This window comes from Mytilus galloprovincialis, chromosome 9 (genome assembly GCF_965363235.1).
Source record: "Mytilus galloprovincialis chromosome 9, xbMytGall1.hap1.1, whole genome shotgun sequence".
In the NCBI taxonomy this organism is placed as follows: Eukaryota; Metazoa; Mollusca; class Bivalvia; order Mytilida; family Mytilidae; genus Mytilus; species Mytilus galloprovincialis.
In genome coordinates this window covers 75,692,085-75,710,269 of record NC_134846.1, presented here as the reverse complement: position 1 = coordinate 75,710,269, position 18,185 = coordinate 75,692,085, and the positions used below count along the sequence as shown (strand labels likewise).

General features: G+C 32.2%; 3 protein-coding genes across 3 annotated transcripts in view; 1 reads left to right on the top strand and 2 right to left on the bottom strand.

The window, feature by feature from the left end:
• Positions 1 to 1,780: 1,780 nt before the first annotated feature.
• LOC143047049 (toll-like receptor 6) lies at positions 1,781 to 3,776 on the bottom strand. The gene has a single exon (XM_076220034.1). It carries the CDS (start codon positions 3,470 to 3,472, stop codon positions 2,624 to 2,626), a length of 849 nt encoding a protein of 282 aa, XP_076076149.1. The 5' UTR covers positions 3,473 to 3,776; the 3' UTR covers positions 1,781 to 2,623.
• Positions 3,777 to 11,041: 7,265 nt separating this feature from the next.
• LOC143045955 (toll-like receptor 1) lies at positions 11,042 to 13,657 on the bottom strand. Its single transcript, XM_076218815.1, has one exon. It carries the CDS (start codon positions 13,561 to 13,563, stop codon positions 11,392 to 11,394), a length of 2,172 nt encoding a protein of 723 aa, XP_076074930.1. The 5' UTR covers positions 13,564 to 13,657; the 3' UTR covers positions 11,042 to 11,391.
• A 3,131-nt stretch (positions 13,658 to 16,788) lies between these two features.
• The window catches only part of LOC143045954 (synaptotagmin-15-like), a 125,519-nt gene continuing 124,122 nt past the window's right edge, over positions 16,789 to 18,185 (top strand). The window contains exon 1 of the mRNA XM_076218812.1: positions 16,789 to 17,022. The gene's annotated coding sequence lies outside the window, so the exon portion shown is untranslated. The remainder of the gene's footprint in view (positions 17,023 to 18,185) is intronic.

The following is an 18,185-nucleotide window of genomic DNA, read 5'->3' as shown; positions in this document are numbered from 1 at the left end:
CTATCCTGTTACCGATATCAGTATTGCACCTGCAAATGCTTAATTGGGAAGATTAAGACGTTATAACCTTAAGATGAGTTCAAACAATGAAATATTTCATTCGTTTTCCACCTACATGTTAAGATAAAAAAATTAACGACGTTTTTGTCTATAATTGTCTATCCTGTTACTGTAACCATAGCAACCATAGTAACAGCATAGACATAACAGGATAGACAAATTTCTTCGTTTTTGATTGCTGTTGTGAAATAACTACTCCCTTTGGTGAAGTGATTATGGTTTTCTATTGTGAATTTGGTTTCCAACACGTTATTGCACTTTTTACAACCATACTGTTAGTGTAATTAATCAAAATGGTTGGTAACAGCATAGACATGAAAAAAAGTACGCTCTATTTTTTTCACTAAATGTCTTGAAATTTTTTTTTCTCTACACTGTCGTTCAAGAAACGAGGCGTTTTAAATGTAAAGATTACTTTGCATTTTTGAAATCAACACTGACTGATTCAATATTCATAGGGAGAATAATTTAACGACTGATTTAAGTAGCGGTAACAGGATAGACATGAACCTCCTGTACGCTGATTGAATTTAGTTTGTAGATAATCTGTTACATACAATGATAAAAAAGCTACGATTTTTCGTTAGAATTATAATTAACGTTCTTAAAAAGTCCCCTTTGCAGATATCAAGGCGATCAGAAAATCGGAAAAAAATCATTTGAAATGTGTTTTTCTGACAATGTACGCACACAAATACCCCCAAAATCGGACTTAAATGCAGATTAATCTTATCAAAAAAGATGTAAGGTGTGTTTATTATTAATGTTCTGAATCACAAATCCGACAAGCTTTCATTTAAACCATTACAACTGAAATTTCCATTAGAAATAAAAAATTTAGCATGGGTGTACTGAAAATTCGACATTTTTTGAAAATGACCCATATATGACGTGGCTCTGTACTAATACATCCCCCATTGTTTAATTGTGCTATGGTACATTTTTTTGTATCGTTAGTCTTAAATGTTTTCTTATGTGCTTTGTATATATGTGTTTTTGCGCTACTTAGTTACATATTTGTTTGTTTTTATAGAGATTAAGATTATAACACAACGTTGACTGTTGTATCCCTTATTTTGACATTTTTATCTTTTATGTCAGATTGTTTTGTTCACACATCGTTGTCAATATAATGAAATTTGAAGAGACTATGCCTCTATGTGAGAGGTTTAGCTAGCTATGAAACCAGGTTTAATCAATTGTTTTCTACATAAGAAAATGCCCGTACCAAGTCAGGAATATGACAGTTGTTATGCATTCGGTTGATTTGTTTGTGCTTTTCATATTGACATTTAATTGGGGACTTTCGGTTTGAATTTTTCCTTGGAGTTCATTATTTTTGGGATTTTACTTTCTATTAATAGAACATTTAAATGTCATTTAGCATTGTGGCACTATTAATTTGTAAAACAAAAGCACATAAGCCATATAGCTCATTAGCAAAAATGGAAAGCAAGAATATAAAAAAAATACTATGGCACAATACCACAGTGAAAAGATGTATAAGTACAGAGCAACGTCATTATGTATCAAAGAAACACAAAAAGGCATATAGACAAAGCACATTAACAAATATGAAAGTCAAGAATACAAAATTTATACTAGAAAATATCACAATATTGGGATGTATAAGTACAGAGCCACGTCGTATGTATAAAAAAAAACAACACAGATGTCATATGGACAAAGCACATTAGCAAAAATTAAAAATAAGAATTCAAACAGAATATTGTTATATTTCTTTACAATAAATACAAATCAGTGCCAAACATGGAAAGAACAAATTTATTCCTGTAATGAGCATCTTAATATTATCTTCCGTATACAAATCATTAATGTTTGTACTGAACGTCATTCAACACTATTAAACATTATTTAACTGTATCAAACACATTGCCGATATTGACCATATGAGTTAAATAAATGCAATGATAAGTGACCATTCATTGCATGTATATTTCTATACATCTACCAAAACCGGCTTAACGAATGAAATAATGAGCACTGAGGAAATAGTTTGCTGTTGGACTATCAGTCAGTCGCCGGGATATCATCATAACAGTAGTTAGTGTTTCAATAAAATATTAAGCTTCAGAGTATTCCTTTTGAAGGAAAATCTAGAAAGTGTTTCAGACGCAGAAAATCTAAAAATTGTTTCAGACGCAGAAAATCTAAAAAATGTGATTGATTTGATAGATTCTCAGTCAAAATTGCAATACGCTTCCTTTTATAGTGCAAACATTATAATTAATATATAAAATGAATGTATGAACAATTTTTCGCCTGCTATGTATTAAGCCATTCTTGAAGTTCTCGTGTTTCTACTTTTCTCGGGAGTCAGGACAGGTCAAATGTATGAAATCGCCATGGGTGGATCACTGTAGGTCTTTTTGACACCTTGAATCACAGCCTTCCAGAATATATTTTGTCCCAATCCAATTTTCCATTTGAGATAAGGTGTTGTATAAAGAAGAGTTCGAAGAGGACTTGTCATGTGCTTCGAATCGATTTGCTGACGCATTATAAGAACCATTGCATTTTTACCTTTACGGCGCCTTCTTTCCTAAACCAAACACAATTCCCACTGACACCACTCACTCTTAGCAAAGTTATTTGACATGACAACTATTATTTTCCAACTTTTATTCATAAAATTTTCGATATTGCTAATTATTGGCTGGCCAGGTTCAAAGTCTCTATAATGAACACATATCTTCAAATTCAGATCTTCCAATCGTTTTAAGAGTTCTCCATGTACCCAATGTCGGTCAGCATCACAATAGACTATAAAGGCATCAAATTCGTAGTTAGCTGGTAAGTAAGACGAGCGAGTTTGTCTTTTATGCCTATGGAGTCGAATCAAATACAAGGCATTTCGGATATTAGTTTGACATTTCAAAACAAGGGTTACCAAACCAACCACCAAAAGAGCGCTAGCAGACACAAACACAATTATTGTGTCAGTTGGGTCCCATGGAGTACAGCTTTCAATGGTTGGTCTATACTTTTTCAACCACAATCTTTTGAGTTCATTCGGATACGAGCATGTGTATCGATATGGCCAATTACTTAGACTTTTTGACCTATTTGTTTCCCTTATGATATCCACAAACCACTTTAGATCACATTTACACCCATAGGGATTGTCCGACAAATCTAATAACTCTAATGAAAGCAAAACTTCTAGTGGGAAGGAGGTTTTATTAACTGTGTGAATAAGATTACCTGACATATACAATGCTCGCAAAGATGGAATGTTTGCAAACGTATTCAGAGGCCATGTTGCCAATTTATTTCCAGTTAAAATTAAAATTCGCAGATTCTGCATTTTCTGGAAGAGATTTTCTGGTAATGTTTCTAAAGACGCTGCCTGCAAATTAAGCTTTTGCAATTTGATCAATGGAGAAAACATTCGGTATAAAAGTGTTGAACTATCGGGAAGAAAATTTTTCGAAAGTTCCAGATCAACAAGATTTGGTAGAAACCGAAATATCGAGTCTACATCATATCGTTCACATCCAGCATTGTTACATCTATCAAAAATGAATCCGTTATTAGAAAACTTCAATTTCTCAAGAGAGCTACTGTTAAAAACAAAAGGACTCAAACTGGCAAGTCTAGGCGCTACATTTATAGTGAGTAGTTTTAAACTTTTTAAATATATGAAAACACTATTTCCTAGTGTCGTTATTCGATTACTATCTAAAAGTAGTTCTTCTAAACGATACAGGCATTCGAACGAAATTGGTTCAAGATATCTGAGAGCATTGTCGTTCATTGTTAAAACTCTTAGGCTTGGCGCAAGACTCTTATCTCCAATACAAAAATTCGGTATACTGTATATATTGTTAGATGTAAGGTCTAGATTTTCTACAGTCCTAAATCCAGCTTCATCAATTAATACATTAACTAAATTATTTTTTCGACAGTAGACTTTTTTCATTGTATCGAATGGTCGAAAAACTACTGTATCAAGCATTTCCAAACGGTTATTGTTTAGTGATATTTTTGACAAATTAGACCCAATCAAAGGGGCAAACAAATCAGTTGGAAGTTGCTTCCAATTATTTTCTTCGAATCGTAATTCATCAATCAGTGATTTATTAATACTATTTAAAGCCTTTGAAATTATAGAAATGTTTATCTTCGTTTCAACCGATATGTGTAGTCGCTCCAAATAATTCAATGTTTCAAAAGCATCAGACGTGATAGTTGTAATCGAATTATTCTTGATAGTGAGAGTTCTGATGTGATTACCTGAAACATTTCGGAACAGATTCGAATTTATATGTGAAAACTTGTTATTTGTTAGTTCCAATGTCTTAGAATAATCCGGAATATTTGGAATATACGCCAACGAAAAGCAACTCGCTTTCAAATTGAGATAGCTGCAGTGACAATATTTTTTAAAACAACTGCTATTTCTTGGATTCCCATGATGAATCACAACATAGAGAATCAAAATAAAAACATACATTTTCAAGCATATCATTTTCTCCATCAAATAGTACAGATAATAGACATATAACGAGTATTAGACTGAATACTATAATATATATATCATTTCCTTAGTTATAAAATTGAATTCCATTATTCTCCATCCATTCAATTTTAAATAATAACATCAATCACAGGAAGTTCACATTCCTGTCACAAAGATAGTTCCTGCTTGGTTTATTGTTTCATGCCCGGTGCAGGATATTGTCATTTAAATTTCCATTTTCATGCATCATCTGTCGTTTGAAAAAAAAATAATTAAACTATGAATAAACCGACTTCAGAACATTTTGGTAAACGTTCTTATATATTTCGATAACATACACACATTGACAAATGATAGTAGTTGACGTATGAGCTACACATGATGAATTTCAATGTAAGATTATTGGCTGTTTGCTTCCACAAATTTGCAGACTTCACATTGTTGTGCTGATGTTTAGAGTAATTATAAATTTGATATGTTTTCAGCCATGTATCATCTTCACTGCTGAGTCAATGAATTGATCAGTCGTAGATTTGTCACTTGATTAGACGTACAAAATAATTGTTTAATCCTTAATGACAGATAATGTAGCTAATCTGCAGTCAATTCCATCTTCATGCCTTATATATCATGTACTGTGTTAAAACTCTGTCTAGTTATCGAGTTGTCTAGAGCGCTGGCCACAGTGCAGGCGTTGTTGTCTCGATTTCTAAATAGCATGAGTTCGACTCCCGGCAAAGAAAGCACAAAACATAGCAGATTTGACATAGTTGTGGTGATATTTAGAGTAATTATGAATATATTGTGAGTGTTCAGTCGTATAATTGGTGATCTAATGGATGGATGTCAAACATTAAGATGTACTTATGTATATAAGTGCATATAGATAAATACACATAAAATGCAAATCTATTTGAGTGTAAAATAATCAGTACAAAGATTAAAACAATCACACAAATGAAATTATAAATTGCCAACGGTGTCATTAACATATTATCTGGTATATAAATATTAAAGAGGTGTACTTCAAACATAATTGGCGATGTCAAACACGTGTGTTATTATTTTTATTTATAAGGGATTGAAATGGCATTAAACGTGCTAGTATATCATTTCGTTTACATCAGGAGAATTAAAGCCGTTACATAATTCCTCACACAAAAACATTCTTTGATACCTAAAAGTACTTATGATGTGATGATCTATTACTGTACTTTTATTGTTATACCAAAAAAAGAATCTCTTTAATTAATTCGTATTAACCTGTCAATTAAGGTAGAAATTAGAAAGTTTTATTTTTCTTTCTTTACAATTTTGATTTGTTTGAATCATTTATTCAAAAGTACGGTTTTATTTTTATTTCAGTGCTTTATAGTAATTACTTAGTTTTAAATAATTCCATAGCGAAAAGTTTCTACAATTCAGCGAATAGATCAACGTTCAGCGAATCAAAAGAAAATATTCAAAAGTTCATTCGAACATAAAAAGTATCAACGACACTTTACTAAATGTCTTGTATATATATCAAACCATAATATTTTAATTAACAAAATTGGTGGACTCAAAATATTACACCAAAAACAAGTTCAGTGAAAAACCAATTTTTCAGAGAACAATTGAAGGGATTTCCACATCAAAGAAATTTTGAAAAGAAGCTAGTTTCTTAAGCTGATGCTATAACTAATAGTTTTCATATGCTTTAAAGTGAACTAAAGGAGCTATTATGCTACTTCAGGTTAGGGAAATGTTACTTCCGGTCTCAAATGATAGCTTATTTCACTCTGATTCCAAAAATATATAGTTTCTATATATTTGTATGTGTACAACGTAAGACAATTAGCCACTTCCGGTTTATCGAAAGTTATTTCTAGTCTTGATGGATAGGTTTATGTATCTATCATTACAAAATATATGGATTCCGAGTACTTTTACATGAAAAAAGTGCAAAAATATGTACTTACGGTTTTCTCAAGGTCACTTCCGGGTGTCATTTTTCAAAGTTATATGTCACCTAATTTTTTGTTGAAGGTCAAATTGCTTTATAATGATTAAGATTAATACAATCCCACAAATGAAATTATAAATTGCCAACGGTGTCATATTCACGTTATTTGGTATGTAAATTTTAAAGAGGAGCGAAAGAGAACAGAGGGACAGTCAAATTCATACAACAAAAATAAACTGACAACGCCATTGCTAAAAATGAAAAAGACAAACAGACAAATAAAAGTACACATGACACATCATAGAAAATCAAAGAACCCCACCAAAAAATGGTGGTGATCCCAGGTGCTCCGGAAGTGTAAGCAGATCCTGCTCCACATGTGGCATCCGTCGGGTTGTTCATGTTAATACAAACCCGGTAAATAGTCGAATTCGGTAGGTCACATTCATGAAAGGGAAGGGGATTGTAGTTACGAGGTAAGGAACATATCCGATATCATCTGTAAAACGGTTATTCAATAACGGTCAACGAACTCGTGATGGCGTCCGTAAAATTTATGAATAGATGATTTTCAACTTCACCAATTTGAACTCTTGGTTTAATAGCTTACTTGTGGTCAGTAACCCTCCATCAAAGAAATCATTATAGGAAATATAAGCACGGGAATGTCGTAACAATAGGGAGATATATACTCCGTATGTTTGTTAAAATATTTACAATTCGTTAAAGAAATAAACGCAATATTTAGCTAGATGAACTAGCTCCATCTAACGTGCATCTATATACATGTATAAGAAACATTGTTAGTTCATTGTACACGAGTGTTGCTGTCTTGTAATTGATAATATCAATTAAATCTGTGCAAATGTTTCATCACTCATGTTTATCTGTAAAACGAAAAAAAAATCTTTCCGAAAATGTAACAAAATGGTGATAATGAAGTGAAAAGATTGATACAAATGAATGTGCAGATTGACCAAATTACAAAACGCAGATATCAAGTTAAATTCATGATCCTCTGGTGTTCATGCAAATCAGTATTTATAGTTCTGTCAATCATATTTACTTCAATCTTCTTGTGTTTTTATGAGAAATAAATGCCCTAAACTATACTGTATAGAATCTTTCGAAAATAACAGAAGTACTCATCTTTAGAAATGTTCCTCGCAACAATTTGAAATTTAAAATTTAGCTGCATGGAACATTTGCTTTGATTGTTATTTTTTTATAAATATAACCACCATACATTTTACAATTTATCTGTATTGTAAAGTTTAATAAATATTTTCAGTGCAAATAGTATTTGATCATCATTTTCATTGGACACTATTGCTTTTTTTCTTTAAAATAAGGGTTGAGATCTCACAAACATGTTTAACCCCGCCGCATTTTTGCGCCTGTCCCAAGTCAGGAGCCTCTGGCCTTTGTTAGTCTTGTATTATTTTAATTTTAGTTTCTTGTGTACAATTTGGAAATTAGTATGGCGTTCATTATCACTGGACTAGTATATATTTGTTTATGCCCGTGTCACACTGTCCCGATTTTTATATACGATGGACACCCGAATGCGAAAATTGTAAGTTCGTACGAAGTTCGTCCCGATCTCGTTAAAATACCCAAAAGGGACCGAAGCAAGTACGATGAATAACGAAGTCTATACGAGGGTGCCGAAAGTATATACGATAGCAAAAGATGGACATACGAAGGTTAACCGAAGACGGTATTTGAGCTTCATATCTCAGCCGAAGCCTACAAGATGGATCACGAAGGCTACAGGATTGATTACGATGATGGCGCGATGGCCATACGATGTCTAAAAGACGTCGTGTACAGCTTACGATGCATTTAAATTATATGCCGAAGGCATCACGCGTTTTAAATTGTTTGATCAATATTGAATATATATTATATTGTACATTTAATTTTTGGTTTAATCATAAGACGGAAGACCGTGGGTATTTCCAGTTACTGAATAATTTGGTTGATTTCTAAAAAAATAGTTAATGTATCAAATATACGTATTCAATTTACCATTTTCTGCATGTGTCATATACAAATATAGTGTCCTTATTTGTCCCCAATATGTTACATACGAGGGGATGCCACGCTCGGCATTGCCTTGTTTAAACTGTAAAATGTGTGCATTAGTCTGAATAATCACCCATAATTATGCCTATGTTTACTGATCTATCTTAAAGGTAAGGTATTGGGTTCGTTGATCCCTTTTATTCCAAAAGAGCTCTTTCCAGGAGAATACCATAATAATATAGACTAAAGGAAGGATGTGGGGAAAGCAACAAATGCGGCAAAATATGACGTATAGAAAACAAAATGTTTATGGAGTAAACATTCGTGGGACAACAAATCAGACGGTACATAAAAAATCAGAATAATGAAGAAAAAGTTGTGGTTTCCCTATAATATACGTGTACCTGCAGTGTTGGTATACGAGGCGCGTTTATGATTTTTATTATGTTATTTGATATGAAAAATTGACAAAAAATAATATTTTATTTGTAAAAGTAACTCCTGAGCCTGTAAAACCTGCTCTTCTTGTTCCATTTGAATTAATAGAAACAACGCTGTCGCCTTTCTTGTTCTCATAGAATCATATGATATGAGGTCCATGTTTTGTGAACGTCTTTCTTAACTGTCGTATTAGACTGACCAGTGCATATCGCGCATGGCACTTTAAATGAATTTAAGCGCGAAAATTAACTTACATTTAGCTGGATTTATTGCCGTCGTAGTTCCATCTTGTCACCTTCGTACTTTTATTCGATGGCATCACGACGGGATTACGAGGTCTTCACGAAGTCGTGTTGCCATCGTAAGACCTTCGGTTAGCTTCGTGATTCATTCGTGTAGACATCGTAATGTCAAAACTGCCCGATGGAAACGATGGAAACACGAATGCAATACAATGTTCAAAGATGCATTCCCGGTGACATTACGATGGTGAGGATGGTGATACGAACTCAATACGAACCATAAACATCGGACGCACCTTCGGGGATTTTTTAACATGTTAACAAATTTAGAACCCTTCCCGAAGTTGTCCCCGAAGGCTAGAAAAAGTGGCCGATGGTTCTACGATGGTTAAAGATGACACTACGAATAGCCCGATCTGGATACGATCAGTCCCGATTTTGAAAATTTCCATAATCGTGTTGCCATCGGCGTAAAAATCGGGACAGTGTGACGCGGGCATTAGGGGCCAGCTGAAGGACGCCTCCGGGTGCGGGAATTTCTCGCTACATTGAAGACCTGTTGGTGACCCTCTGCTGTTGTTTTTTATTTGGTCGGGTTGTTGTCTCTTTGACACATTCCCCATTTCCATTCTCAATTTTATTATAATACACATGTGACTATTTCTATCAGTTAATTTATCACTGTCTATGCAGTTCTGAAGAATAATACGGATATTTCTGGCTGTGAATTACAAAGAACTGATAATTTACTTTCTCAGGAGAAGGTAATCTTTTTATGAGATTTCCTCCTATTGTACTTCAAACATTATTGGTGATGTCAAACACGTGTGTAATTATTTATAAGGGATTGAAATGGAATTAAACGTGCTAGTATATCATTCCGTTTACTTCAGGGGAATTAAAGCCATTGCATAACTCCTTAAACAAAACATCCTTTGATACCTAAGAGTACTTATAATGTGATGATCTATTACTGCACTTTTATTGTAATACCATTAAAAGAACCTAGAAAATTAATTCGCATTAGCCTGACAATTAAGGTAGAAATTAGAAAGGTTTATGCTTCTTTCTTTACAATTTTTGATTTGTTTGAATTATTTATTCAAAAAGAACGGATTTGTTTTTATTATTTCAGTGTTTTATAGTAATGGCTTTGAATGATTGACATTGTCATTTTGGGGTCTTTTATGCTCTTCAAAGCTCTTCAATTTTGTACTTGTTTGGCTTTTTGAATATTTTGATATGAGCGTCACTGATGAGTCTTATGTAGACGAAAAGCGCGTCTCGCGTACTAAATTATAATCCTGGTACCTTTGATAACTAATTATAGCTGAAAATGGGCTTTGTTCATTGTTGAAGGTCGTACGGTGACCCATAGTTGTTAATTTCGGTGTCATTTTAGTCTCTTGTGGAGAGTTGTCTCATTGGCAATCATACCATATCTTCCTTTTTTATATAGTTTTGATAAATACCATACCAAAAACAAGTTCAATAATATCCATAAAGATATTTGGATGGTGTTTCTTACATACATGATAAGATATGGTACCGGATGTTCTTCGTCGGAACATTGTACAAATACGACACGGTTTCGAAATGTACGATTCTTGTCAACAATGTTACACAATATCTTCTTTTATTGATGTCGAAAATTTATGAACAGTTTCTCAGTATAGTATTTTTACTTTTCCGTTTATATTCGATAATTACCGATATTGACCCTTTTGACTGAACTAAATGAAAGGAAAATTGACATAACACGTTAAGTTTTATGAATTTATCAGAAAACTACGAAACGAATAAAATAATTTTATATCGTAAATATTAAACCGAACTCATTTGCCTATTTGGTTAAGACTGCCATGAACTTAATGCCTTATCTGTATTTGTAATGTGTTTTCTTTTTTTAATTCTGACATTGTTGTAGTAACATTTGTTTGTTTTCACATCTGCGACCAGAACTAGCCAATATCTTGTACATTATTTTAAATATACTCTTGACGTTTAGTGCATTTATCATTATATATTTTTACTTCTTGTCAAATCGTTAAATTTCCTTTTCTGTCACAACTTAATAAATTTTTATAACAGTTATAACATTTAATCATACAAGCACAAAAAAATGAACACACATGAACAATTTTTCGTAGATCGTCTGCTACATAGTTACATGAGTCAACGTTATCTTATGTCTACGTCTTCAGTGAACAAGGATCAACCAAATTCACCGCTATAGGTGGATCACTGTATGTCTTCTTGATACCCTTGATGACAGCCTTCCAGAATATATTTTGTCCTAATCCACTTTTCCATGTTAGATAGGGTGTTGTATAAAGAAGTGTTCGAAGTGGACTGGTCATATGTTTCGAATCAATTTGCTGACGCATTATAAGAACCATTGCATTTGAACCCTTACGTCGCCTTCTTTCTTGGACTAAACATAATTCCCACTGACACCACTCACTCTTAGCAAAGTTATTTGACATAACGACTATTATTTTCCAACTTTTATTCATAAAATTTTCGATATTGCTAGTAATTGGTTGACCAGCTTCGAAATCTCTATAATGAACGCAAATCCTCAAATTAACTTCTTCCAGTCGTTTTAAAAGTTCTCCATGTACCCAATGCCGATCAGAGTCACAATATACTATAAAGGCATCAAATTCGTATTTAGCTGGTAAGTCAGACGAGCAGTTTCGTCTTTTATGCCTATGAAGACGTATCAAATATAAGATATTTCGGATATTAGTTTGGCATTTTAATATTATAGTTACCGAAATAACCACCAAAAGAACACCCAAAAACACAAAAGCAATTATTGTGTCAGTCGGATCCCATGGAGTACAGCTTTCAACGGTTGGCCTATAATTTTTTAACCATCTATATTTTAACTCATTCGGGTATGAGCAGGCGTAACGTGACGGCCACATAGTAAGAGTTTTTGACAAGTTAGTTTTCCGAATTGTATCCAAAAACCACATAAGATCACAAGTACACCAAAATGGATTGCTTGTCAAATCTAGTTTTTCTAAGGATAGTAACAAATTTAGCGGGAATGTGGTCTTATTTATTAGATTGATGTTATTTCCCTGTATATGTAATTTTCGCAAAGATGTCACGTTTACAAACGTATTCTGATTCCACTTTGCTAATTTATTTCCACTTAAAATTAAAATTTCTAGATGTTGCATTTTCTGAAATAGATTGTATGGCAATTTATCCAAAGATGCTGAATGTAAATTCAGCTTTTGTAACTTGACTAAAGGAGAAAACATTCGAAGTAAAAATTCCGTATCATCGGGTAAAAAGTTTTTCGTAAGATCAAGATCAACGAGCTTTGGTAGAAAGCGAAATATCGTGTCAACATCATATCGTTCACATGCAACACCTTGCTTACATTTATCAAAAATGAATCCATTTTGAGCAAACTGCAGTTTCTGTAGCGAACTACTGTTAAATACCAAAGGACTTAAACGGGTTATCCTATGAGCCGTATTGATTGTGAGTCGTTTTAAATTTGTTAAATATGTAAAAACATTATTCCCTAATGATGTAAATCGATTACTATCTAAACGCAGTTCTTCTAAACGGTATAAGCATTTAAACGAAATGGGTTCAAGAAATCTGAGAGCATTGTCGTTTAGCGTTAGAACTCGTAGTCTAGGTGCAAGGCATTTTTCTCCATTGCAAAACTTCGGAACACTGTTTATGTTGTTAGATGTCAGGTCTATATGCTCTACAGTCCGAAATCCAATTTCATCAATCATTATATTAACCACTTTATTTTTTCGACAATATATTTTTCTAACTCTGTAGAATGGTCGAAAAACTGCGGTGTCAACATTTGGTAAATTGTTATCGTTCAGTGATATTTGGGACAAATTCGACCCGGTTAATGAGTCAAATATATTATTTGGAAGCATTTTCCAATTATTTCCTTCGAATCGCAATACATCGATAAGAGATTTATTTAAACTGTTGAATGACTTTGATAATGCAAAAATGTCCAAATTCGGTTCATTCGATATTTGTAATCTCTCCAAATGATTTAATGTCACAAAAGCATCGGAAGTGATAGTTTTAATTGAATTATTCCTAAAAATGAGAATTTTGATGTGATTACCTGACACGTTTCTAAACAAAGTCACATTTATATGTGGAATTTTGTTATTTGTCATTTCTAGTGTTCCTGAATACTCTGGAATATTTGGAATATATATCAATGAAAAGCAGCTAGTTTTGAGTTTCTTGCGGCTACAGCTACAATACCGTTTCAAGCAATTTCTATCTTTAGGATCTCCATATACAAAAACTAAAAACAAAATGTGAAGAAAAACATGTATCGTCCAATTATATATCATTTTGCTCCAATAAACGTTTACATGGAACAGATCTCATAACAAATAATAGAATGAATACTTAATATTTATAGGCATACCTTGCGCAAAAAAGGTATTTATCTATATATGACTGCATATTCATCTGGAATGATTTCCTTATTTAGTTGATGAAAGTCATGTCATCTCATACAATTTCATTTTTTTTCGGTGTGGTACAATCACAGGATATCCACATGATCAATAGTTAGGTTATTCCTGCTTTTTCATTTTATTTTGACGGTATAAATGTTCAAGTGTTTCCTGTTCAGTAAAAAAATATCAGTTATTTTTAAAAGTAATTTTTTCTCTCACGGTGATCCAGTATTATTCAACTCATAATTTATAAACAAAACGTAGAATAACCAAAAAAAAAAAAAAAACGAGAGAGGAAAGAAATTTAAATCTGAAAGTTGCTTATCAAATTGCAAAATCAAAAGCTCAAACACATCAAACGAAAGGCTAAAAACTGTCATATTTCTGACATTTTCTGATGTAAAATATGGTGTTTTAAACATTTTTTTTAACTTTTTAAACCTATCGCTTGTATAATAGTCGCCTAACATACAATGTACCATCATATTGACAACGATGGGTGAAAAAAATTAACAGAAAACGTTGAATGTATAGCTATAATCTCTTTCCCTGCTAACCGTTCAAAAAGAAATAAAATGGGTTATTAAAACAGACAAATGATTCAATTTTATAAACCATCCATGTACACATTCATGTATACTTATAAGTTGCTATCATTTCTTAGTAACAAATTTGTAAGAGTAGTGTTTTATGTAACAGTTTTTATGTAAAGATGTTCTGAAAAAGGCTTTTTTTTAATTTAAGTGATATCATATTACTTAAAATGAATGGCAACATCATGTCCAACAGAAAAACAATGAATAGATATAACAGAGGCCCTCAATTTACTACAAAGAACATTAGTAAGGAAAATACGTGCTCATCAAACACATTGGTTAACTGAGGTAGAACAAGCAATTCTTTTTCTAATAGTGGAACACTGCAATACGTCAAACTCAAAAGGTGCAAAACCGGCCTGTTGACAAGATAAACGTCTCCGATTATCAATTTAAATAGACACCAGCTCTTTAAATGTTATATGGACGTTATCATGACGTGATTAGTCGTTAGAGAATAAATATGTCTTATGCAAATGATGAAGATGGCTGGCTTATTTTCAGACATTCTAAGGAGTTCCTTTATGCAGTCAGTATCATGTGAATTAAAGAAGAAGTCAACAAGAAAATATGCACATTTGTTTCCCATGGAAATGCCAATTATTTGTCGAAAACACATCCCCAATCGTCACAATTATTTCGTCAATCAAGAAATCTTGATAATGTTAATTTCAGAAATATTTCTGTTTGAATTAAAGTTATTCACTTTGTTTTTGATTTGCCATATCAACTGTTTTGATTTAGGCGTCACTAACGAGTCTTATATAGACGAATTACGCGTCTAATGTACATAATTTAAAGCCTGGCATCTTTGGTGTCACAAGTAGAGCAAGTTCTGATACACTTCAAGAATGAATCGAATTTCTTCAAGGTTTTCGACTGGTTTCCTGATATTTGACTCTTTGTGTAGTTTTTATTTTGTGAATTGATATAAGTATATTTTTTTGATGTCATGGTTTCTCCGATTTATGATTTGTTTTTATCATCCTTGATCAAAACCTCTTAAAAACGTTTACTTTTTTTTTTTTGAAAGGATAGATACGAAAACATATATATAGAATTCTACTTTAAACATAGGCAAAAGACAACACAATGTTTTCTAGATAGGTGTCTGATTGATTCTTTTCTTTTCCACTGTTAAACCATATTTTTAAGATATCACATAACGTTGAACTAGGATTCAACAAATTTGATAACAAACTACTTTTTCGAATGTTGCAATTATTTTTTTTTGAAACTTGTAAAGCAAAAAAAGTCTCAGACTGCAGATGCTTGGGGGTATGAACCTTTTTATTTTTTCAGTTTTACATTTTTTTCAATACAAGTTTGATATATGTCCCTTTTTTGATATGCAATATTAATCTGAAATAAGTTCTATGGGTCACACATCAAATGTAATATTTCTCGAATGTAATTAAAAAAGTGCATTGAAATTAATGAAAAACGAGTATAACATTGTAGAAATGTTTGTAATATGAGACTTGTAAAAGATGTAATTGAAATAACAATTAAATAATTCTCTAAAATGTAGCAGAATAAACCTAGAAATATGTGTGTCATTGAGATGTAATCCAGTTGCTGATAAAACATATTAATTTTCTGACCAATAAATTAACACCTTAGATAAACCCCACCACAGTTCCATAGAAGATTAGTAAGGGTGAGGCCAGAGGCGGATTCCCCTATGAATTTTATTCACCCTCTATGGTTCGTAGAGGGTCAGTAGTTTACCATATAACGAATTTATCGCACGCTAGACTTTGTTGAAAAATAAACAATGAAACACAACATCATTTATAGATGATGTCACCATTAATGTAGACGTGACGTCATGAACCCTCTATGAAATTTACTAACCAACGTGACGGCTTTAAACCTTACAAAGCGTAATATAATTTACCAGCAGTACGATAAGTTCATCTTCTTAATTCTCTGTCATAAGTTGTTTCTTAATGTAAATAAAACAAGGAAGAAAACAGAAACAGGAAACTTTGTGTTAACTTTGTGTTCAAATCTGTGACCTACACTGTATGTTATTGTTATATTTATATATGTGTTGAGGATCAAATTGACCACCAATATATATATATATATATATATATATGTGTGTGAATTGATTATTTCGGTACAAAAATTATAATTTATACATTTTGCAACCATATATATTTTATCTAAATAATAAAGAATAATTTTTTCACATAATTAGGGGTTTCATTAAACATCCAAGTTCACTTGAAAACTGTTTATAACCATGAAGGAATGTAAAAATGTTATGAATTTATCTTGTTTTATGTTATATAACTATCCTCATTATAATGGAATTAACAAGATTATCGTAGTCGTTGTTAGTGATATGTTTGTAGGGAATGTTCATCACATGTAATTCAAAATTGATCCATTATTTAATTAATTGACAATAATCAGAAAAATCCTTGATTCCGTTGTTCAATGAGTCACCAGTAACTATATACGGAACGTAAATGATTCTTCGGTGACTGATGAAGTAAAACACAGAACGAAGATCTATCATTTATTTGTTTATCTGAAAAATTGTTCAGATTGGAATAATTGTCATAAGTATGATATATATTGAGTTACATGCAGACACTAATGCAAATAAACAGACACGTGTAGTGATTTTGATTGACGATTTTTAATTCAGTGTAATAGCACTTACAAGTATTGGAGGAAAAAATGGAAATATTTATGAAATAATGAAATCTGTGATATCAGAATATTTGTAGCATTGAAGGTAAGGTACGATTTCCATATGTTCTTCAAACAGCATTTATAATTTCAACGGTTCTCCATACGTTTTTCGTATCTTAACATCCCTAGCATTCAAATGTTTAGGTATGAACGTTCCTTAAATAGGTGAATCCAGAAGTGGTCTTCGGTCTCAAGCTATTTATCAAGATATGTGATTTTCCTTTACTTTTTCGAAACATCCATTACTATATGCTCCACCAATAGTAGTAGCAACAATGGCTGTGGTCTAGTATTTATAAATATCTGTTGCAAAGGAAACAAAAGATATCTAGTCATTTTTTGTTTAGCTCCTTAAGGTGTATGACCCCCTTCTGTAGCCATGTGAATTACGAATTTTTCAAACTGCAATATTATCAAAACAGCAAACATAATGAATAATAGAGATGGGCCATTGTGGACATATACCAAGGGGGAACTTCGTACAAAGCATCATTATTAATTGTTTCATTGCGTTTAATAGAAAAAAACTGGATTTTGTGGCAAATAAAACCAAGACTTTTGTATAAAATCCACAGACTTAAAAAAAAATGTCAACATAGATTAATCCCTTGTTTTACTATGATATGTTAGCATTTATTGTTTACCAATAGTCCCAAACAACCTTTAAATTCTAAAAACAATCCTGATGAGTCACTAAAGTCGAGCGTACCCTAGAGGTTGTACTTGAATTGGCCCATATTTATATTTGTTTTAACCAATATCTAAATTTATAAACTTGTTTTAATGAAATCATTGCTATACTGCATGCAATAATCCTCTTTCTATCAAGCATCAAATTACCAAATTTGAGGCTGTGGATTTTCTATAAAATGTTAAGCATTGAATTAACACAAGGGTACATAATCCTTTAAATTGTGAAGTCAAAACGTATTAACAATATACCAAATAACATCCTTTAGATGTTCATGAAACTTTAGTGTAACAAATACCAGTATTCGTAGTTAAATAGATGTCTAACATTATTGCATTACATTTCAACACAACCGGAATTAAGGGCTAAAAGCATTGAAATAGACTGATATTTAAAAAATATCAGTCTTTAACTTAACAGATATTTTGCCAAAATGGTGTATTTTGTATTTTACAATGATTTTTAAGGGCAAACGACACAGTTACAGTTAAAGTGAAAATATATTGTTCGCGACG